The 22,934-nt window shown below is 43.6% G+C and overlaps 1 protein-coding gene across 14 annotated transcripts in view; it reads right to left on the bottom strand.

The window, feature by feature from the left end:
- GRAMD1B (GRAM domain containing 1B) overlaps positions 1-22,934 on the bottom strand; it is a 222,529-nt gene that overhangs the window by 23,159 nt on the left and 176,436 nt on the right. For 6 of the 14 annotated variants that reach the window (XM_031960187.1, XM_031960188.1, XM_031960191.1 and 3 more), the window contains 6 exons: positions 20,862-20,882; positions 8,843-8,927; positions 7,702-7,805; positions 7,043-7,138; positions 5,814-5,894; positions 535-650 (listed from right to left, as the gene is read on the bottom strand). In XM_031960187.1, coding sequence (XP_031816047.1) covers positions 535-650; positions 5,814-5,894; positions 7,043-7,138; positions 7,702-7,805; positions 8,843-8,927; positions 20,862-20,882 — 503 coding nt within the window. The other 8 variants (XM_031960190.1, XM_031960186.1, XM_031960196.1 and 5 more) reach the window with 4 other exon arrangements.

Below are 22,934 nucleotides of genomic sequence, written 5' to 3'. Positions count from 1 at the left end.
ACATAAATCAATTTGTGCTTTCTGAAATGTTCCTTTTTCAAAGACCTATGATTGCATCCATCTGGGTATTCTTTCCACAACTGCAAATCACAACACCTCCATATGTTAGTAGATAACCTTTCAATTGTGGTTGGAAACATTCATCAACCTGGCTTACTTTCTAGTAATATGCCTCTCCAAATTTAGCCAGGTTAGTCCTTGGAGACAGATCTAGAGTCTATTGATGGTCCCTTATTCAAAGTCATTACAGTTTAATAAAGCTGTTGAAGCCTGTGTTTGGACTGATGTAGCCTTCAAGCATTCAGGATCAATTCCATGCCACGATGAAGCACTGGAGTGGGATTTTAATCAAGGTATATAGTCCTAAATTATGTTAATGTCCAGTTAAGTCAATGGATCTATAGATCCCTGAGGGTATGGGAATCCCTTCTCTTGGCCTGAAATTCTAGTCCAACCTCATTTTCCATGCCTTTGGGCACCACTGCAAGGAGAGAAAAAACACAGAGAAAAGAACCCCAAAGTGCCATCACTCACCCCATTGTGTTGAAGTCATCATCTGGAGGCACATAATCCTCATCATCACTAGTCAGGCCCAATTCGTTTCCGTAACACTGATGGACAAAGTGCCACAGCTCCTTGGGACATAAGGGCTAGATGGGAGAAAATAGAAGCTTTTCACCCTTCTTCAGACTTGCTCTTTTTTATGGAGAGGGGAAAGTCTAATTGCTCATCACCAAACCCAAGAAGAGTTATGATCTTGTTAGCCAAGAAAAGGATTTTTTGACAGACAATTGTTCTCTGGCAATATATCTGCTTCCTCCCAATGTTTTTTGTTTTTTGTTTTCTTTTTACTTCTACTACAAATGATCTTTCATTCCCTACAATGAGTATGGAGGAAGGGACTAATTTGACTATTTTAGAGATGCTAGTCACACCTTGTGCTCTTACTAATCATACCCCAATAATAAAGGACATTTACAAAAGTAATGCTGAGACTTCAAAGAAATTTGTTTATCAAATTTGACGTAGAAAAAAGTACAAATAGCTTGCTAATCAAATGTGAAAGCACCAGGAATCTGGGAAGGGCAGTTAATATGTTGGGATGAGAAAAGCATAATCTAAAAACAGATTGACAATAGGCTAGAATTAGATACCTGATCTGGTAAGATAAATGCTAAATCCCATATAGATTAAAAGAAGCAAAAAGCATACAGAATGATAGAGAAAAGAGTTCAAGTGAAAAATCCCTGAGGGTTTCAGAGGTCCAAAAGCTCAATCAGGCAATCAGTTAATATAAAGAAAGGGACAGAGTTAAGAATAAAGGGAGTGCCAGTCCTAATTGTACTCTGACCATGATGCTTGTGGAAGTTGTATGAATCCTTGTCATTATTATAAAGGAGATATCTGCTCAGGTATTGCTTTAGGTTAAACAGGGGTTTTTTTTTTCAACTCTATGACTCCATGAAATCAGAAGTTAATAGGTAAAAAAAAAATTAAAGCTCTGAGTTGAAGAGACCTGAGAACAGATCTGGCTAAATCTCTCTCTCAGGAAAAAGTCCCTTTTATAATATCTTTGGCAAGTGGTCATGTCAGCCTGTCTTCTGGGAACACCTTCAGTAATGAGTTACCTACCAAATGGACAAAATCATTTTATTGCTAGACAGATCTAGCAATGAAGACATTCATTCCTTAAAATGAGCTAGAACCTTCTTCCTTAGAACTCCCATCCACTGGTCTCTATTGTGCTCTCTGGGGGCCACCACAAGATGGATTTAATAGGAATACAGTAAGTAGTTTTTGACTCCTTGCCCATTGCTGTTTTAGCTTGGTTCTCATGGGGTTTAATATCTCTGCTAGAGAAAGGGAAATTGGGCTGGAACAGGGTGGGTGGGTAATCGAGAAGGACTGAGTGGGCTGCCTCAAGGCAGATAATAAAAACTGTAGCTAACATTTATAGAGCACTTTACATATGTTATTTCATTTGACCAAATGTTTATGTACTTGCAAGTAGGAGTTTGGGAAAGTAAAAGAAGGTAGTGGGGAGAGGCAGAAGATAAAGAAGGAAGGGAGGGCTATAAATTAAATATAGAATCAAACCCAAAGCATTTTTGTTTATCTTTAACAGTGTGTGGAGACATTAGCCCACTCTTAGTCCTCCCTCTATTCCTTGGGCATGGTCATTTCTACAAACCGAGAGAAGCTTGTGGTTTGCAATGACAGGAATATTAATTTTTCCTACCTCTGTGTACCAACTGGAATGTTAGGGAAGGCCAATAAACTACCTCTGAGAATAGGGGAGTGAGGCAAAAGGAAATGCCTTGCCCATGTCTGACATGCTCTTAAGGAGACCCCACACAAAGTGGGAGGGATGCATCTACTATTTGTTCCTCTCTTCCCCTTCCCTCAGCTTTCTTTCACATATACCACACACCTCTCCGGGATGTCTCATTTCTTTCTATTTATTTGTCTCTTTAGTTCTTAATCCATCTCTACCCCTACTTTTCCTAATCAAATTCAATAACTGATATATACTGTAAAGTCTAAGGTTCAGACTATATAGGGAAGACAGGAAGAAAATAATTTCACACAAAACCATGACCAACACTTCAGAGATCAAGTCCCATGGAAGGTAAAATAGGTGCTCCAGACATGGAGAAACAAAGCCCCATGGAAGAGGGGGAGGAATTCTAGAATGCCAGGCTACTATTGCTAGGAAAGTCAACCTTGGAAGAGGGAGCAGGGCATGGTTGGGTAAGGGCACTGGGAGTAGGGAAGGAAGGGAAATTAGCTATTTTACAGCTTCCTATTTTTACTAGACTCTGGCTAACTATGAGCTAAGCTAAACTCTTTGATCTTTTGAAGAAGTACAAGTGATATCAATGGCCTCTAAATTTCAAAGGCTTGGGCCAAAGCCAAGTCTTGCCCTTCACCCCTACTGATGGATCTGACTTAACTAATCCATGAATCAGAGTTCTATTTGGGGTTCTTTTGTGAAGGCATTTATTAACTCCCAGGAGATTCTGCTTTGAGACTTCTTTGGACCTCCTTATAATTTTCTCCAAAGGAAACACAGAATTGGTAAATATTCTTATGCTTCAAGGCTGAGTCTGCCTCACACTCACAAATCATCAGGACCCTCCACCCCTCTGATTAGGCTTTAGCTAGAGAGCAGAACCTCACTCCAGGACCTCTATTTTTAAAAAGGTTCCACACAGTTTTTCTCCTCTTCTCCAAAAGCAGCAAAGCTGCTTTTGTAATTCTCTGGAACTCTCCCACCTCTCCTCCGCCCCCATACCCCCTAGCTGAGTCCTTCCTGTGATATCTTCCCCTTCTTTCAGCTTCCTTGAGGGCAAAGCTGTCTGTTTTTTATTATTTGCATCCCCAGCATTTAGTATAGTGCCAGGCACTATATGTTGTTTAATGAGAGCATACATATATATATATATATTTATATGTATGTGTGTGTGTATGTATGTAAAGTGTTTTGAAAACCTTAAACCACTGTATAAATGGCAGTTATTATTATTAAAGTTATTTGGGAAGGTCTTATTACCTTGCTGTACTGACAATTCTATGAAGCCAATATCTCAAATTATCTTTGTTTGTTTCTCCCCATGGAGACCCTATGCTTCAAACTCAGTATATGTTCAACAGATGTTTGTTGAATTCTTAATGTACTTGTTTGTTTCGTCTGTATATTTCCTTTGGTCTTTTCCATAGACAGGCAGGTGTCTGTCTTTATCATGAGACTAAAACTTCTTCTAAACTAACTTCTAAAAACGAGGGTTTTTTATCTGTGACTCCCCCACCTCTTTCCCCAAGCTGGAATCAGGAGAGATCTGTTCTGCATTCTAGGACAGATCCCTATAGCCACTGAAACCTCAACTCAGAGCAATGACTGACTTAAGACGCCTATGGTATATATCCAGACCCACTTTAAGGAAAGTGTCCACGCCGGCCATGTCTTTATTCTTCTCCAGATTCTGCTCATCACTCTCTAGACTTTTTCTACCCCTACAGAGCAACTTCCTCACCCTGAAGGGGTTCACTCCATTCCTGATCTTCTCTAGGACAATCCACCGCTCTCTCTGATTGGCGGTTCTTCCCAGAATTTCCATTTAAGTTAAGTGTCCAGACCAGCCTCATCTTCTTTTCTCTGTGCTGCACTCACATCTCTCTAGACTTCCTCTATCACACCTTTCCTCACACCTCCATTTCTCCCTCTTTTCAGCTTCTTTTTTTGTGTTCCTTGAGGGCAAGCAGTATCTTTCCAATGTTTAGCTCAGTGCTTGGCAATAATAAGCCATTAATAAATGCCAACTTGATTTGACTTCTTCCTCCTTCAGAATTTGAGGGATGGTACTTTCAAGATTCATTTACATTCTTCCAGAAACTGCTTAATAATTAATTTCCTATTCCCTGCTTTGAGGCTTCTTATAACAACATGGGAAACATATATTCAGGATGAGACAAAAGCAGTCAAAGTTTGCTCCTGGGAGAATAAGAACTGATTATTTTCATGAGGTTTTTAAGGTTTGAAAAAGCTTTTGAATGTATTACCTCATTTGATCCTTAAAATCTTCAAGATAGGTATATTCCTTTGTTCTGCCTCCTAATTTTATAGATGAGCCTTGGAGAAATTAGTGGTCAAGATCATACAGCTAATTAAATATTAATGATGGGGTTGAACCCAGGTCTCTTTTGTCACAGTCTAGTATTCTCAAAGAACCCTGATGCTTAGAGTGGGAAGGGCCTTGAAGTACATCTGTTTAAATCTCTTTGACCCAAGAAGGAATTCTCCCAGTAACATCCTAAACAGTCTCTGTTTGAACACCTGAGCTCACTCCCGTGGAAGAAAGCAAAAATCAAAGCTACTGAACTGTTGGACTGCTCTCAAGAGTAGCCTGGACCTATTTCCATCCATTAGTCCTTCCCAGTTCTTTTCTCTGGGGCCTTGGGGCATTAAATCAGAATATGGTGGTCTTTAGCTCTCTGTCCACTACAGTTTTGATTTGCTTCTCAAAGGACTTCTTATGTCCAGGAAAAAGTGGATAAGTGTCTTGCCCATGTTTCATGACTAGAAAATGTTAGTTGTCAGATTTTTCTCGACTCTGAGTCCAGTATTCTTTTAATTACAGAATGCTCCCTCTTGGCCAGAATCATAACAGATCCTCTTTCCATGGGCCTCTCATGATAATGAGGTGGATGACAGATGAAGTTTATAATACTCTGCCATTTACACAGTGGGTAGAGTGCTGGGCCTAGAGTCAGTCAGGAAGACTCAACAACCTGAGTTCAAATATGGCTGCAGACACTTACTAGCTATATGCAAGTCACTGAACCCTGTTTGCATTAGGGAAAATAAGCTGGAGAAGCAAATGACAAATCACTCCAGTATTTCTGCCAAAAAAATCTTCAAATGGGGTCACAAAGGTCAGATGTGGATGAATACCACTATTTGTAAAGCTTCTAAATAGGTGCATGGGATTTTTAGGACAATCCTTTTAGGCAAAACAATGCTTTGTTTTTTGCTTTGGATTTTACTAGACCCCAATTTTTCATCTTCTTAGGGAACTCTTGGTGAAAAACTTCCTTTACCAATGCAGATCACCACCTTCTAAGCAAGTATAAAATCTGGGAGTTTCCTGGGATACTAAAAGTAACTTGTCCAGGGTCACTCAGTCAGTATGGGTCAGAGGTGGGTCTGGAACTTAGATGTTCTTAACTCCAAAGCCAATTCTCTAAAGGCAAAGTATTATAAGGACAAAATAAAAAGAATAAAAAGGCACTCTGAGAAGGGAGTATATGCTTACCTTCTCTAGGAGGGCATTCTGCCACAGCCGGAACATCATCATGTATGTCCTATCTCGGGCCCCAAAGGATGTAAAAAAGTGCTGGCAAGAGAGAGAAAAAGAAAAGACAGGCCTGTTCAGAAAAGTTAGGTAATAGGAGAACAACCACTTGGCCCTTCTACCTCTAGAAGTTCTATCTGTCAGAAGCTAAGCATCACTAACTCCCAATTTAAATGAATGAATGATAAGCTACTTATCTAGTGTCCACAGTCTGCCAGACTAAAGTGCCAAGGATACAAGCATAAGCTAGAGACAATATAATATTCTCTCCTTCTTGAAGTTATTTTGCACATGTTATATGTTGCTCACTGTACCACACTCCCTTCTGTTCCCCAAACTACGATATAAATTCCTTGTGTTTTACTTCTGTCTTTACATACTTTGAAAAATAGCACAGGGCTTTACACTATAATAGTTGCTTAATAACTGTATGTTGGATTGTATTATCCAACTACATTATCACTGGGCCACAATATTACACACACATATATTTTAGAGGGGAGTATTAAGGGATGGGAATATGACAAGAAACAACAGTTAAAAGATGGAAAACTAAGAATGGCCAGTCTCTATTATAAGTCAACCTTCCTTTGTCCCAAACTTTCCACAGTCATCCACCAAGAATAACTACCTAGAATATGACTTCCTTTTATTCTCAATACTATTATTCCACTTCCAATTAGGGAGAACAAAATGGTAAAGTAAAATGGCAACCTAGAGGAGGAAAACCTGAGCCTCTATTCTCTATTATATAATGAAGAGCTCTGAACCCGGGAAGCTTTGGGCCTTTCTACTTCCTTAGCAGGCTAACCCATTAATCTTCCTGGTCTAGTTAAAGGTCAGTGATCATAGCAAGCTTTCCAAAGGCCTGAGATGACTGAACATTGATGTAAGCATTGAGTTTGGCCTGGAGACAGGGAAAGGAATACCTGGGCAGGCAGGACCAATCCCTGGGAATTTTAATTGACTTTACCCAAGAGCTCTCTGCCTACCCAACCCCCTAAGCCAATCGGCTTAGGCTCATCTGCCTCCTGTTCCTGCCCCTGCCTCCAGGCTGTCGCAGTGTTCTTCCTCTAGTCCCATTATAGTAACACTAGAAACATGCACATCGATGCAGGGGTGGGGAGAGAGGTAACAGAGGGAGAATTTGAATCAGATGGGTAAAGGCTCCTGGAATGGTACAACTTTACCTTTTCAGTGTCTGTGCAAACTTGGATTGCATTGGGAATGAGTCGGGCTGTTTTTTCTTTAGTCATGGAGCAGATGTCTTTCAATCGCACTGTTAGCTGGGGTACCACAAGATGGGAGAAGGAACAAGAAGGAAAAAAGGACATAAAATTACTGTTTTTTTTTTTTTTTAATCTGTTTGGCAGAGATTGTCCAATAGCACTAAGAAAGACTGACTGAGATCATCAACCCACACACATCTAGATCTGGAACTCGGGTAGGTCAACCCTCTCAATTTAAAGATGAGCAAACAGAATTTGGTCCATAATAATTAACACAACTAATTACTGGCACATCAGGGACCAGAACTCAAATCTCCTGCCTCCACCTCCAATGTGCTTTCCATGTTCTCGGTAGTCTTTCATATTTTCATAGGTCCCATCTACATTTTTCCATGTACCTCCATATCCCTGTCTCTTATGCACAATGTTCCCTTCCAATATTCAACAAAAATGGAAGTGGATCAAATAAAGAAAACTCAATTTTCTTAAAGCTTGTGCTTTTCATATGGTTATATTAAGGCCAGGACAGAGCATTTAGTTAGTACAGGAACCAAGGCAGAAAGGTGTTGCCATAGTTCTTCCAAAGGGGAACAGAGCCTCAAGCATTTTCAAGCATTTACCAGAGTTTCCCAGCGGAAGATGTTGCTGTAGAAACAGATCCAATTTTCAGAGAGGTAGAGTCGGCCCTGGAGGAGAATGTCTCTTTGGAGCGCACACGAGTAATCTAGAGCAGGATAGAGAAGAGGGGAAGTCAGAGGCAGGAAGCATCCCCAGCCAACAGCTGCCAAGTCAGTGCAGTTAGGATACACCACCCCATCCACAAGGGACCCTAATTAGCTCTGAGAAACTAAAGACCCAGGTCTAAAAGGGAACCTCCCCCTTGACCAGGAACGAGAGGTGCCCACACTAGTGGGCCAGAAGTTAAAGCATCTCATGCTCCGAAGGTCTTGGAAAGCCATTCATGAGGCTTAAACAGTTGAAAACCTATCTGGAGGCAACATGTCAGCCATGACAGAGAGCAGAGAGAATGTGCTGGGAGGGAAAAGGATGATTTTTAGCTCAAGGGGTTATTGACCCAGAGGCTAAAGAAGCAGAAGAATGTTCCAGGGGCAGGGGAAGCCAGAGTGCCAAAGGAGGGCGACCCATTGCAGGAGGTGATTCCCTGACACAGCTCTAACAGTTTGAGGAAATTCACATAGGATGACCAGAGAGGTTTCCCTAAAGGATTTGGAGAAGCAGTTACTTTTTGGGTTTGAAAATTATGATTAAGCAAAGTGAACTAGGGACAGTAGGACATTGATATCTGCCTCAGTCCAGGGGAACATTCTAGGGGGCAGTTGTAAGCCATTAAGTCATGAAAGCCAAAAGCAGAGAACTCAAAGTAATCTAGAAGACTGCTTTGCAAACTTTGCTCTCCAACCTCCCTACAAATTTCCCTCGCCTAAACTCTCCATCTAGACCAGGTAAAAATAATGGGACTAAAAGCATTTGCAGCTTGATAATAATAAATAAGAATAATAACAATGTTTATCTAGTTAAAGTTTGTAAAGTACTGTACTAATCTCTCAACATAGGTGTTGGGTTATCTTACCACCCCCAAAAAAGGAAGGATCTCCCCCCAGCCAAAGTCCCATGGGCCACCTCAAAGTGTTAGCCCAATGTCCTACTCTAAGAGGCAGACATGGCAGTTTAGGGTCATATTCTTTCTCCGGTAAAACAGTTGGAGTAATGGCCCCTATTTGGGGGTCACTCCTGGCTTACCAACGATGAGGCGCTCTGTGTCAGGAAGTTGCTTGAAAAGCTTCCTAAAGTCTTCATTCCGCTGTTTGTAAGTTGGGCTTAATACCTGTGTGACAAAGAATTAAGGTTAGGGGGATAAAGGGGGAAAGCACTTGGGGAGGCCAGAGGTAGAGAGTACAGGAAAGAGGGGAGGTATATTAGCAGAGAGCAGTTTCTCCTGTTTTAAGAAGGAGGGAATGAAATGCTTTTATCCAACATATATAGCAAGGCCAAGTTATGCAGGAGGTTTAGTAGGGAGTAGGAGGGGTGGTGGGATGGAGAGAAAGAGAGAATGCAGTAGACTTTGCCTCCCAGGGCCATGTTGAGAAAAAGCTAACAAGGACAAGTGTACCCACATTATGCACAGCCCTGACCTATGTGGCAGGAACAGACAGAAGGGAGGGGAAGCACCCCTCCAAAGCAACGTGAAGCCCTAAGTTACCTTCTAAATTTATTCTAATTCTTACCCCCCAACCCTAAGGATGGAACATGAATGTAAAGGGAGTTCTAAAAGTAAGGTGTAGGTAAGGGATAAATACCCTGATGCCCAACTAGTGATAGCCTTTTCCATGTAGTTATTTTATCTTTTAAAACAAATTTTAATTGTAAATGTTTGGAACTGTAAAAAAGTGTTTCTGAGATAGATGTGAGCAATTTCTTAAGCTATTCCCTCCCTTCAAGTTGTCTGGTCTTTAATTAGGCAGCCTATTGAGCCTAAAATCCAAACCTATTTAAAAGGTAATTCATCAACAATGACAAAGTGAATAAAGAACAAGCTTTGGAGCTTAGAAGATCTGAATTCAAGTCCCACTTCTGAATAATGCTGTATGACTGAGCAAGTCATTTAATTTTTCCGTGTTCTAGTAATATCCAAAGTAACAGAGAAGGTACAAAAATCTACATTGGTCGAAGGTGTTTTCTCATCTGGAAAAAAACTCAATAAACAGAATTACAGATCCAGTCCTTGGCTCCTAATCCCAATATCTATAAAATAAAATTTCCCATGGATTCATACTTTGAGAATTGGAAAGAGCATCAGCTGTTAAATAGTCCAACCATAAATGAAAGTAATCACCATTATAATATACCTCACTTAAGTAGTTAATCCCTCTAGACATAACATTGAAAGTCTAATCAATCAAGAAATCAACAGCATTGATTAAACACTACATATGTGCCAATAACTGAATATAAAGATAAAAATAAACTGGTTCCTGCTTCCTAAGGGCACACATATCCCAATTTATAATAGCCAAGAACTCTGAGAACACATAAGCACAATATCCCTGCAAGAGGCAAGAATAAAAAGAAAGTCAAAAAGCATTTATTCAGTACCCACTTACTATGTAACAGGCACTGTCCTAAGGGCTGGAGATATCAAAAAAAAAAAAGGCAAAAAGACAGCTCCTGTTCTCAAAGAGATCCCAATCTAAGGAAGACAACTGATTCCATCCAGATTCTAGAATTGGCTGTCTTTAGTTCATATTACTACTCTAAAGGTATATGCTTTCAGTTACATTTCCAGTACTGGCACTGAACCCTAAAGTCCCAGTTTTCCCACCCAGTTTCCTTTGTGTTCAACCACACCTGTCTGCAGTGAGACTATGGAATTGCTTTCTCTAGGGGATCAAGAAAGCACTCAAACCTATGACTTTTTACCTTGTATTGGAACTACGTGAGCTCACTGACACAAAGTCTTCCGTGAAGGCTTTCTAGAAAAGACAGTATCTTCAGAGATTTCAGCTAATTTGTCTTTTGTTAAATGCATACCAAATGAATTGCACTTAAAAAACAGTGACCTTCCTAAACGGGACACTATTAGTTACACTAAATTCAAGTCCTAGAAAAGACTTCAAAAGATTCTATGGGACAATTCTCAGAAACAATTCCACACATACCTCTACTTAATCACTATTGCAATAAAGATTTTGCTTATGGCTCTTGCTGCTATTTAAGTCCTGTCCAGGACAGACATGGAAAGCAGATACTCAAGCTTTGTCCGTGTGAAGGAACAGTGAAATCCCAAAAGATCACACTGGTGCCTCCCATTCACCAGCTGAAGTTTTGAGGGACTGTATCTGAAGAGATGAGATGAGCAGGTTAGTAGGGTGTTCCCAACCCATTTCAGGTGGATCCCCAGCCCAAGGAACCCTGTTATCCAAGCTGTTGCAGGCCTCAAAACCTTAATTTTTCTCCACCTCCCCCACACCTAGCTCTTTACACTTCCAATGTATAACTGAGTAAGGTCTCCACAGGTGTAGAGGAATGGAAGGCGCAGTCACATTTTCCAAACCACAGGCAAATTGATTTATCTTTTCTCCCTCTTCCAAGAATTCTACAGATTCAGGAGTAGGGAAATAGGGAATTCATATTCAGCACTGGGATTTCTTAAGTTTCAGAAGCAAAAATCAAGAGTTAAAGAAAAAAATTCAGCATTTCAAACCTAGGCACTCATTTCACTAACCCGCCAACGTAGTTTATCGGCATAGGCTGTTCCAGAAACAGAAGAGTAAAGTTAACTTTTTCTTCCCTATCTTGAAGCATTACATATCAGTGGGAACGATATTAACATCAATATTCCCTCTTCTTATTTCTGGAACTATTCCCTCCAAAAGTTAGCTACAATTCCACCTGTATTTTAAAGAATTCAAGAACCAGTTAGGCTGGACCCTCTTTAGCAATACTTGTAAACCCTCAGGAAACAGGTTAAAATGAGAAATGCTAAGAATTTTGAAATTATAACAGAGGGAGACAGAAAATAATCAGATTGCAAACTCACTGCTGGGATTTCTTCAGATTCACAGCAATGCCAGTGTTTGCAGCCTGCAGATGAGCTGTCCAATCTCTGCAGGTAATACAGCAAAGACTCACTGTCCTGAGCCAGCATTAGGCTCCAGAGGATCCCAGATTCTGTCAAAGAGTCCATTGCTCCCCTCCCATCCGGTACCCTAACTTGTCCAGCTCCTTGGTGTTCCCTTCCTCCAATATCCACAGGGTAAATAATCAGTCTTGCCTGGACTGACAGCAAAAAAGTGACCAGGCTGGAAGGCAAAGCTACCGTCCTGTATTCTCCCTTCACATTCAGGCTCCTTTTCAACGCAAGGTCTGTCCAGCCAAAGGGATGTGGTCAGGGTTGGTCATGGGAGGAGCTCACTGGTCAGCCTCCTGCTGTAGAGTGCCCTTTCTCCCATCTGATGCTCACAATGTGGTGACCTCCACTCCCGGAGATCCCATGTTAAAGGTAGGGTGAACTGCTTCCTTCCAGCGAGGAGCAATTGTAACTCCCAGAGTCCATCCAAAGATTCCAAGCAGCGGGTTGGAGCCAAAAAGTGTGACCCACGTACCAAGTCCACCAAGGCCCGCCGGAGGGGCCCCAGCCAAATGACCAGCTCAGGTGTAGTTTCAACAGACAGGTACAGTCGTGCTCCGGAGTTCAAAGCTCCAGCCCCTCCAGTGACTCACTCCAGTGGCAGTGTTCATTATAGAGCCTTTATGATGGGGTGACTCAGAGCTCGCCCAAGCCCACAATGGAGTAGGATTCCCAAATTCTTAGTCTCTGCCTGTCACTTCCCAGGCACACAAAGGGCAAGGAGGGGAAGTGCCCCCCCCAGCACTAACACCAGTGCACGGGCTGTGACTCCCGTCCTGCGCCCTGGGCAGCTGCTACTGGACATACCAAGAACGGCTTCGGCCCCTCTCCTCTGTCTTCCCCACCCATCCCTGTTCCTTTGCAGTTGACTGGCAAACAGTTTCTTTGTTAGTGTTGCCTGTGTAAGGCATGAGGGAGGGAGGGTAGGACGCACAGTCCCAAACACACACTTAAAGTTACAGGATCTGGGGGACGGTCCTGGCCAATGTCCTCCAGTAACCCCCGGTCTGGCCCAGCCTTCCCCAGCAGATGTTTCCTGCAAAGGAAAGTTGTTGGCCAGAGATCGAAGTGGAGGGAGGGGAGAAGGAGGCACCCGAGATGCTGCTGTGATGATGAAATCCGAAATCTGAGACTCCGAGAGCTGCTTCTGCTATGTTTACTCTCCCACCAACCCTGTCCACCAGCTCCCCGGTGCCAGCCCGAGAATGATCAGGAATCTAGCAAAGCTTATTGGCTAGAGAGAGGGAAAAGGTGGGGAAGCTGGGGGAAGAAAGGTAATCTCCTTTTCAAAGACCTTTAAAGAACCTGGACCTTGGAACTCACTTAGTCCAGTCACCTTATTTTGCAGAGGAGGGTCAGGAAGGACGTGGGTCACACGTCCAAAGTCACCCAGCATTTTGTTGAGCACCGGGAGGAGAACTCAGGTCATTAGGCTCCTAGGGCAGTGTTCTTTCTTTGACACATCACACCGAGGAACTCCCTAGCTCCAAGTTCTCCAGAGGCTGCTCTTTAAGATTTCTGACCTCCCTGGAGGAACACGATGAAAGGCAGGGAGATGGAAGGAGACAAAGCTGAAGTCCAGCTAAATGGACATAGTTGAGGTCAGGAATGCTCAGGCATCTGGACAGAGCAGGGATGGCGGCAAAAAGTCCTAGAAACCTACCACCACATGTAGGTGCCACGCTGGTGTTTGTAGAGAGAATTCAAGATGACACAGGAATTTTGTGGCTGACAATGAAAGGAAGCCAGCCTCTGAGACAATGGGGGTAGTGTCCCCACTCTGTGTACATCCTGGCCTTCCCAGTCCCTCCAGGGCCAAGGGGGCTACTTAGTGGCTTCAGGTGTGGTAGAGTCCACATGATCAAAGAGGTGGTGGGTCTGCGGATGGCTGGTAACCAGGAGCTCAGAAATAGAGTCAGGGGCTTTAGGGAATGTCAAAATAGTTAGCAAATATTAAATTCTACACACATACTTCGCCCCTTGTATGTAACATCACTAAATGTGCACATGCACGAACATGTATATGTACACACAGTGCTCCGATATTCAACCAATAAACAGGAGTCACAGCCTATCCAGAGAAATTGCCCTATGGGGGAGAGGGGATAACAATGAAAAGAACACTAGAGTCAAAGGTCCTACGTCCAAATTCTGCCTCTGCCCCTCACTATCAGGATGAGCCCCTGGTGTCCCCACTCTGGGTTTCAGCCACCACATCTATAAAAAGGAAGGGTCAGACTACATGGCTTGCAAGTTTCTTTCTACTCTAAATCTATTGATTCTGATTCTGTATGTTTCTAGTGATATATATGTATCTCCCAGACTGCTTTGTATATATACATCAGGAGCTTAATAAGCATGTCTTGAATAAACACTGAATGAGTAATTTCTCTAACACAGACATATATGACCTACACACACAAACAAGTACACATTCCTACCCTTCCTTAATCATCCATCTCAAGGCTATATTACTCTTAGCCTAAACAGAGTAGGGTTTAACAACAGCTCCCCATGGGGTCACTGAAATCTCTTTATTTGTGCCTCTTCCCTCCCACCTCAGATCCCAAATCCAGAGGAGCCATGAGACTGAAAAAAATCTCCTCATAGGAGTCCTTAACCTCGTGACATGGATTTCTTTGGTACTCTGATAGATCCCATGGACTCCTGCTTAGAAGAATGTTTCTGACTGCATCAAATAAGACATTTAACTGCCAAGGATTGCCAAGAAATGATTTTAAAATAGTTACCAATGATTTTTTTGAACTTCACAGATACCAAGTTAAGATTCCTTATCTTACAGTATCACTAAAGGATATGACAAATGGCGTTCTGTTTGTCCCAGCTGTAATGGGGTGGGAGCGCGTTACACCCAAAGAGATAACATCTAGGAGGATGCACCTCCACACATCCACCTTTGCCTCCCCTCCCTACTCATGAAGAGGTGCATTGTAAGCAGGATCCCAAGGGCAGTGGAGGGGGGAAGTAGCCCACGGTAAATATTAACTCTATCACAAACATGAAAAGCGGGGACTGCCTGGTACTTATTCCCTCTACACTAGCAAGAGGAAGAGGCAGAGGGGTTGGGAGAGAAGTGGATTTGGGCAGAGTATTGACCTCTGATGGGATAAAGAGAGCTTCCAACTGAATGGGTCATGGGAAGCCTAGAACCTAGAGAAATGGGAGTATGAGGAGACACGGAGCTGATACCACAATGGGAAAAGAAGGGCCAGATGTAAGAGTAGAGGACACAAGAGTTGGAGGAGGAGGGACACAGTAAATCGGGATTAGGGCTGATTAGGGAAGAAGCTAAGTGATAGCCCAGAGGCTATGCACCCCTTCTAGGACTTCTTGCCTGCTATAATTTGGTCTTTTTAAGTTACCTGCCTCTGATCCCATTTGCTTGATTGTGAATCCCCCGGCTCCCTCTCCCCTTAACTTTCTCCAGAACCATCCCTTCTTCTGTTCGGATCATACTGTGTAGGCAGCAGGAAGCTGCCTATTAACTCAAGTCCTTTTTAGAGAACCTGAGAATCAGAATAGCAGAAGGTTCCAGGTTTTCTATAACCCAAGGCTCCTATGCAGTCAGAACAAGCAAAAGAAATCACCCTCGGGAAGAGAAGGCAAGCACACTGACCCCTACCTTTGGAGGAGGGGAGAATCCCAGTGCTGCCTCCAACCCAAAGAATCCATCCATTACTCATAGACTAAGAGCCCTCCTGTACTGATCCCTGTAGGAGGGAGTGACTGTGTGCCTATGACCCGGGGGTCTTGTGTAGTTCATTTGGACAAAGAAAATGGAAGACACCTTTCCCTTAAATCCTTCCTTTTGATTATTCTGAATTCACCTTCCTGCTTATTTCCTCCTCTACCTTTTACTACCTTATCTATTACTTTCCCCCCAAGTATCCGGTTCTTTGGCATCAGGAAGAATGGTGTATCCCCAGCAACATGCTTAAAATATTTTTGTTCTGGTCCCATCCTATCTGGAAGCAGTGTTCATTTCTGGGTCTGGGTCCAAAGGAGGACAACCCTATCAAGATCGATTGATGGCCCTAGTGACTTTGTAGCTTGAAGAACACACAACTGGATGGGGGGTAGGGAGGACATCACAGTCTGTCTTCAAGTACCTAGGATGCTACCATGGGGGGAAGGAGGATTAAATTTATTTGCTAGAACCCAGGGCAATGAGTTGGGAAACTGGAGGACCACTGCAGCTCCATATAAAGACCAGCTTCCTAACAGTTAAAACCATTTAGAAGTGGTGTTGACAGCCTGAGGATGTAATTGGTTGTCTTCACGTAAACAGCAGCTATTCCTTTGACAGGAGTGTGAGAGAGATGATGCCTGCTTCAGTGTTCTAAGACCCCGAGAGCTGGGAGAGCTAGGAGAGAGGGGCTTTCCTGGTACTCAGGCTCCCTGCCATCTCTAGGGGACCTGGTGGTGCCTCAGTGGGACATCCTCCTCTTAAGAAACGCCTGTCCCAGTAGTTCCATCTCCTGATGGAGCTTTCTATGGCCGCATATTGAAGCTGGCCCAATCCTCAGTCATGTGGGGAGTTTCTCCCCGAGTGCTGGCACCTTATCCCTCAAAGTAACCTGTATGGAAACAGCAAATGGGCATTGTCTCCTCACACACATAACTTTCAGGAAGAGTTCTGAAAAGGGGAAGTAGCTGACAGTTTGAAGAAAGGAAAGACAAGAGGGAAAAGGAGAGGAGAAAGGAATCATTCTAGAAAGACAGCATCAGAGATGCAGCGTTTAGATGGGAAGAGGAAGGGAACAAGCATTTATTAAGTACCCACCATGTGCCAGGCACTATGCTAAGTGCTTTACAAATATCATCTCATTTGATCCTCATGACAATCCTGGGAGTAGGTGCTGTTTTTATCCCTATTTCACCATTGAGGAAATGCAGGCAGATAAAGGTAAAATGACAGCCCAGATTCACCAGCTAGTATCTGAGGTTGGAATAAAACTCAGGGCTTCCTGACTCCAGGCCCACTGCCACCTAGTCGCCCCTTGATTGGGAGGATCAAACAGGCTCAGAGGAGAACATCAAGAAAACCAGTTCAAAGCAGTAGGGCTAGGGTTAGGGTCTGCTAATGGAATCACATGGAAGGCTGCTCTGAAAGGGCTGACGTGTGCTCTCGGATGCAGGCCCTGACCCCATCAGTGGGCCTGAGCTGAAGCCTGTGCTCTGCGGCTCATGGATAGGGAGGCCCAGCCAGCAACCACAGTAGGCACAGGGGTCCGGATTACCCAAGCACAAAGGCACCGACTACCCCACAACGCCAGTCTGGCACAGGTTATCTTATGGCACAGGCAGTATTTCTGGCTAAGGCCAGAATGGGGCCTCCAAAAGAGGCCAGCCTCAGAAGGGGGAGGCAGCCCACCCAGCCCAATTCCCAGAACTGCTTTCAGCTGGCCCCTCGAGGGCACTAGAGACTACAATAAATACACAGAAGGCAGCCGGTGCTTACTCTTCGGATGTGCTGTCTCTCATGCTGAAAAACACATGGAGAAAAAACAGAAAGATGAGAGAGAAAGGATATCAACATGAGAACCATAGAGACTGAGCAGCATGCAGCAGAGCAGGGTTCTCTAGCTGAGGGGCCCAGGTCTGACTGTCTTTCCTCACCACCCTCCCAGAAGACATGGCTACCCCTTATCTCTATTTCCTACTTCTCTTCCTCAGGAACAGAGGCCCCAGGCCACTGGCCATTTTTTCTATCTCCTCTCACTGTAGTCACTCAGCTTTGTTCTCTCTCCCTTACCTGACCCTCCTCAATCACCTTGTCCCAAGTATGCAGCCAATCCCAATAGGACCAAGAGAAAAATAGGACTGAGGGCCACTGGGGAAATAGATAAAGGGAAGATACCACAACTAGGGGCCCTGAGCTAGAACCGAATAGACAAGGAAATTGTTGAGTATTTTAGGTGGTGATATTGGCTGCAGGAAGACAGAGATTATGTATAAGTATTTAAGTGTTTGGTGAGCAGGGCAGGAAGGAGGAGGAAGAGGAAAAAAGGCTAATTATGGTCTGCCCCAAATTCTGTGATGCCTGGGTCCATGAAGGAATCTCTAGTGTAAGATAACACAGAAAGGAATTTTGAGATATGAACAACAATTTAAGTTATCTTTGGGGGAAAAAACCCACAGTGAGTTAATGATTTGTGGTGGGTAGATGTTCAAGAATTCATTCATTTGGCTTCCTGGAGTAGTCTACCACAGCAGGTAGAAAAAAGAAACCAGTTTGTTTGGGAAGACTGATATGTAAGGATGGAGCAGGAGGAGATGCAGCTTTTCAGCATTTCTAACTGCAGATGAAACCTATCTCAGTTCTCAATTCAAACTTTTAGATGTCTCCAGTTGGTATGTTATCTTCTAATATGTCTGCTCACCATCAGAATTTCAGAGGCTTTCTAGGACCCAAAACAGGAATGGTGTCCCTGACATTTGGATCTCTGGTTGTAGAACCTAGGCCTCTCACATGGTCTATCTACAGGACCCCCAGCTCTGTATAACTTGATGGTTGCAATTTTGGCCCATTCATGTTTGGAAACCAAGGTAAAAGAATAAGGCAGGGAAAGGAAAGGGACAGGGAGAAGAGGTAAAGAAAGCTAGATTTCAAGGGAAGGGGGAAAAGGGAAAAAGAGAAAAAGCAAGGAGCACAGAGAAGAAAAGGGAGGAAGAAAAGGAGGGAAAAGAAAGAATAGTAGAAAAGTGAGGGGGGAAAATCAGTAAACTCTAAGAGATAGAAAAGAGAGCAATGGTGAAGTTAGAGATTAGAGGAATGAAAGAGTTGTGAATCAAATTCTTTTAAGAAAACTATTTTAATCATCCAGTTTCATTGTTTCATGTTTCCTTCTCCTTTCTTTCTGGGGTGCATAGCATACAGCTCCCTTGGATGCTGGGGGAGGGGATGGACTTGGGTGTCGGAAAAATATGTGACATCCCAAAAGGAAGCTTGGATCAGTCAGACAAGCTCCTAGCCTTTTAGCTCCCAGTAAGACAGGCAGCCCAGCCCAGCCTATTCCTACCTCCATCTCTAAACAAAAGAGGTTGGTTAGTGACCTTGTCCTGAATAAGTGGACAAGGGAATTGGAATTCAGATCCCAGGGTCAATGTTTTGGCTTCAGGAATGAGGTGGGGTTAGGGATGAGGAGAATGTAGCAGCTTATTGTCTCTCCCCTCTCCCAGCCTCAGGGCCTGCCTTCTAGGGGTTCAGTGGGATACTGAGGGCCATGCAACCCTAAGCTCAATTCAACATGGGCTGGACATTCAGTCTCACTGGAGAACAATCTTTAAGATCTCATAGGAACAGATTAGTACCGATGTTAGGACATCATTGTACATAACTATGGATACACAACGCTCGTATTGATTTTGGCCCAAGTCCCTACACTATATCTAGGCCTTGGTTCTCTTTCTCTTTCCTAGCCCAGGATGCATACAACATCTCTCACTAAAGGGGAATCTTTGCTCTGATATTCTTTATTGCTCTCTTTCCTTCCCTCTTCACTTCCTCCCCCACCCCCCCCCCCAACATAAACACTCTCTCTTCAAGGTGGCCAAAGTACTGCAAAGGCCGAGGGATCAGGAAATGGGTGATGGTCCTTCTCCAGAAACAGCTTCCAGCTCCAGGTTTCTGGGAAGAAAGGTGAAGTGATACAGAGAGGGCTAAAGAGACGATAAACGTGAGGTTAAGGATTAAGAAGCATAATAAGGTATAAAATGAGGTTACTCCATGTCACTTAGACGCCTATCTCCTAATATAAATTCTCTACTGAGCCAAAGGACAAAGTACAGTTGGGCAGGAAGCTCAGTTGGGTAACTTGCCAACAGCACTCTAGAAGAAGGTTTAAGATCTTAAGGTTCATTTCAACATGATCAAGGGGGTGATACCTCTCTCAGGACCATCTGTTCCCCCAGACAGAAATCAGGTAATGAGAAGAAAAGTTCAAGAATGACTCCATATTTTTTTCTCCCCCAAATCTATGCAGTTACAACAAGCTCCTAGAAAGTGAAAACTATTCTATCTGGCCATATTTGCCATCTTTCTCCCCCCCTCCCCACCTTAGTCCCTGCCAATCTCTCTGTACCTCACCTACTCTTAATTTATCAATTCCTTTTTAGGAAACAGAATTGGCTTCTGAGCCAGAAAGAACTTTGTTGCAGAAGATTTCTTTGACACATCCTGCTTATGTTATCCAGGAAAAGTAACAACCTCTCAAAGACCCAAGCAAATCATTTAAGAACATCGATTTCAGAGAATATGCTGACTTGAATTTGTGGGGGAAGGTACTCACCAGGAGCTCCCAGTATCACTGAAATCACAGGTCTGATCATTACAATATATATTTAATTATCTATTTCTTGTTAGTTCAAAAATCTTTTCCTTCTAGTTTCTTACTTTTACTTATTTTCTTTCATTACACCTTTTTCCCCCCTAAGAAGTTTGGCCTTGCTCTATTCTTTTCATTATTTCTCTTCCTTGACAGTTTGGTCTGAATTTTATGTTCTGAATTATGGGCCATATACCTTTACTTATTTGGATTTGATTTTCTGTGTATCCTTTGTGAAGTTAAAGTTTCTGAAGTATAGGTCTTAAACTTCAACTTCTGACTAATGTTATTGTCTTTGTAAACCCAGTCCTATTTTCCTTTTTAAGTACCACATGGTAGAAATAGTCCTGTACCCCAAATCATCCCCTGACCTTGTCATGATCACTCAACCTCCCCAAAATCCTTCTCTGCCCCCTGTGCCAGCCATCTGACATCCAGCATTAGGACTATGTCTTCATATGGAAAACCATTTTGTCCACTGAATTACCCATTTTTCTAGTGAGTGCTAGGGAAAGGGCAAACAGCTATCTTTTTAGCTTAGTCTGATATCCTTAAATAATCCTATACCCAATGTATCCTGGATTGGGGCAGTGATATTTGTGTGGCAGGGGCTCTGAAGGAGGGGACAGGCGAGGAGAAAAACCGCCCTTCCCTGACCCCCACGCCTACAGTCCTAGAGCACGAGGGCCAAGCTGATCTCCAGACCATCTCATCCCCTGCCCCCCCCCACCCCCACCCACCCACCTTACATATACCCAGAGTGAAGAGAAACACGAGTACTTACGTTATACCAACTCTGGCTTTTCTGAAAGGACAAAATAAAAGAGAAGGTAAAATTAGTCAGGGTAGGGATGGTAAGACTGGCCAGAGCATCAATAGCTCAGGGCAGTGGGGATGGGGAGGCAGGGCAGTTACATGAACAGCAGAGGAAGGTAGGGTAGGCAGGAGTCCGAAAGCAATTTAATATCCATTCTATGGGCAAAGGGAGGACCTCCTTTTTTCAAGGTGAGGGAATCAAGGGCCCCTGAAAAGAGCCCCCCACCCCTGAGCAATGCATGCTGGAGTCCCCAGTGAAGCTGGGGTGGCAGCCGGACAACAGCCCCAGCAACAGCTAGAACACAGACAGGCTTCCCCATCAGAAACCTCAGGCCTTCTGATGGAGGACAGGGATGCTCTCTGTGGGCATCAAGGACCTTGCCCTAAAGCTGTCCAAGCTGGAGCAAGTACAGAGAGAAACTCCACCCACCCTGTGCTCCGAGGCAGCCCCTTTCTAGGGTGGGTGGGATGGGAGGGCAGTCCTGTGGGTAGGACTGCTGCATGCAGGCTCCCTCATTCAAATCTGGATCTGAGAGAAAGGATGAAAACTCCTGCCCTAATATATTTCCTAGGGAATTTATAAAACAAAACAAAGACAAGTCCTCTGGGGTCCTTTTTGCCAGCCCTGGGCAAAGGGAGCTCGTCTACATGGAGATGCTAAGAAAGAGAGGAAGCTGGTCTGGGATCCACACTTAAGAGCACTGTGAATGAACTGAAAAAAATCTCAAGAGTCCAAAGCCTTGTTCTCTCCCCCTTTTCTTGTGTGGCTACAACCTGATCCCCATTTCTAGGGAAGGAGCCTGGATAAGACCGAGTTCCTCCACTTGGACTAACTTTGATGGAGGGAGGAATCAGGGTTTCTTTAAGAATCAGAGAATTTCCTTATGGCAAAAGATGGAAGAGTCTCAGCTCACTAGTTATCTCCCTATGTTTAAGTCTGAATGCCAGCTAGTCTCAAAAAGTTCATCTTCTGTACAATATGACTCTATGTTCACATGGGCCTGTGGACAAAGAGGGATGGAGCATGAGACTGATGGATGGATGTGCAATCCACCGCACATGTGAGGGGCTGCAGCTGCCACCCAGTGACCCTAAGATATCTCACCTCTTGTGCCCAATTCTAACATTTAAAAATTAGAAAAGTCAAGACCAGCTCCTTCATCCCTGGTTAAGGGGGATTACAAGAGAGACTGGGATATAGGAAGCCAAAGTGATCCAGCTCCTAGGTGTATCATTCAAGCAAAATTGGACAGCATAGTATGCTGGAAGTAGCCCTGGACTTAGCAGACCCCTTAGTAGCAGGGACTTAGCACAAAAGTCTCAACCCCTCCCTCTCTGCTTCACTGCAACACTCCTCCTCTGCTAACGCACACTCACTGTGGGATCCTGGGCAAGTCCCTGAGCTGGCTTAGTATCCATTCCCTCGCTTATAAAATGAGAATCCTTGTGTTGCTTACATTACTTGTTTTAAAATGGATTGGTGGTTTCACAGGGAAAGGGAAATGTCAGATGAGAGACTCTTGCCAGTGGAGACTGGTACCTTCTTTACAACTTAAAGAGTTACACAGAGCAATGAGAGTAATTTGCTTAAGGTCACACAGTTGGTATGTATGTCAGAAGTGAGGACTTGAACTCAGGTCTTCTTGGAGCCAGTTCTATTACATACAGTTTTTCTAAAATGTCACGTAAATGTGAATGACTGACATGGTATCATATATGAAAAGTACTTTGTGACCACTGAATAACGTGCAAATATATGCTCATGTTAACATTATCCTCTATGATTCACCTTGTCTAAGGCTGTACTATCAGACAGCTGGGCAAGCTGACTCCCCAGCTCCCTACACAAAGATTTTCATGAGCTTACCCAATGTCGCCTGATTTCATACTTTCATCACAACAGTCTCTTCTCCTACCTTGAGGTTCTTAACTAACTGGACAAAATCCAGCCGATCTTGAAAACTAATTTTCTCTTCCTGAAGAAAGTTGATACCTCTTGGGATTATGGGATTAGGAACATTGTCCCTGTAGCCTGGCCAAG

Source organism: Sarcophilus harrisii, chromosome 3, assembly GCF_902635505.1.
Source record: "Sarcophilus harrisii chromosome 3, mSarHar1.11, whole genome shotgun sequence".
NCBI lineage: Eukaryota > Metazoa > Chordata > Mammalia > Dasyuromorphia > Dasyuridae > Sarcophilus > Sarcophilus harrisii.
This window is presented reverse-complemented; position numbering and strand designations above follow the sequence as displayed.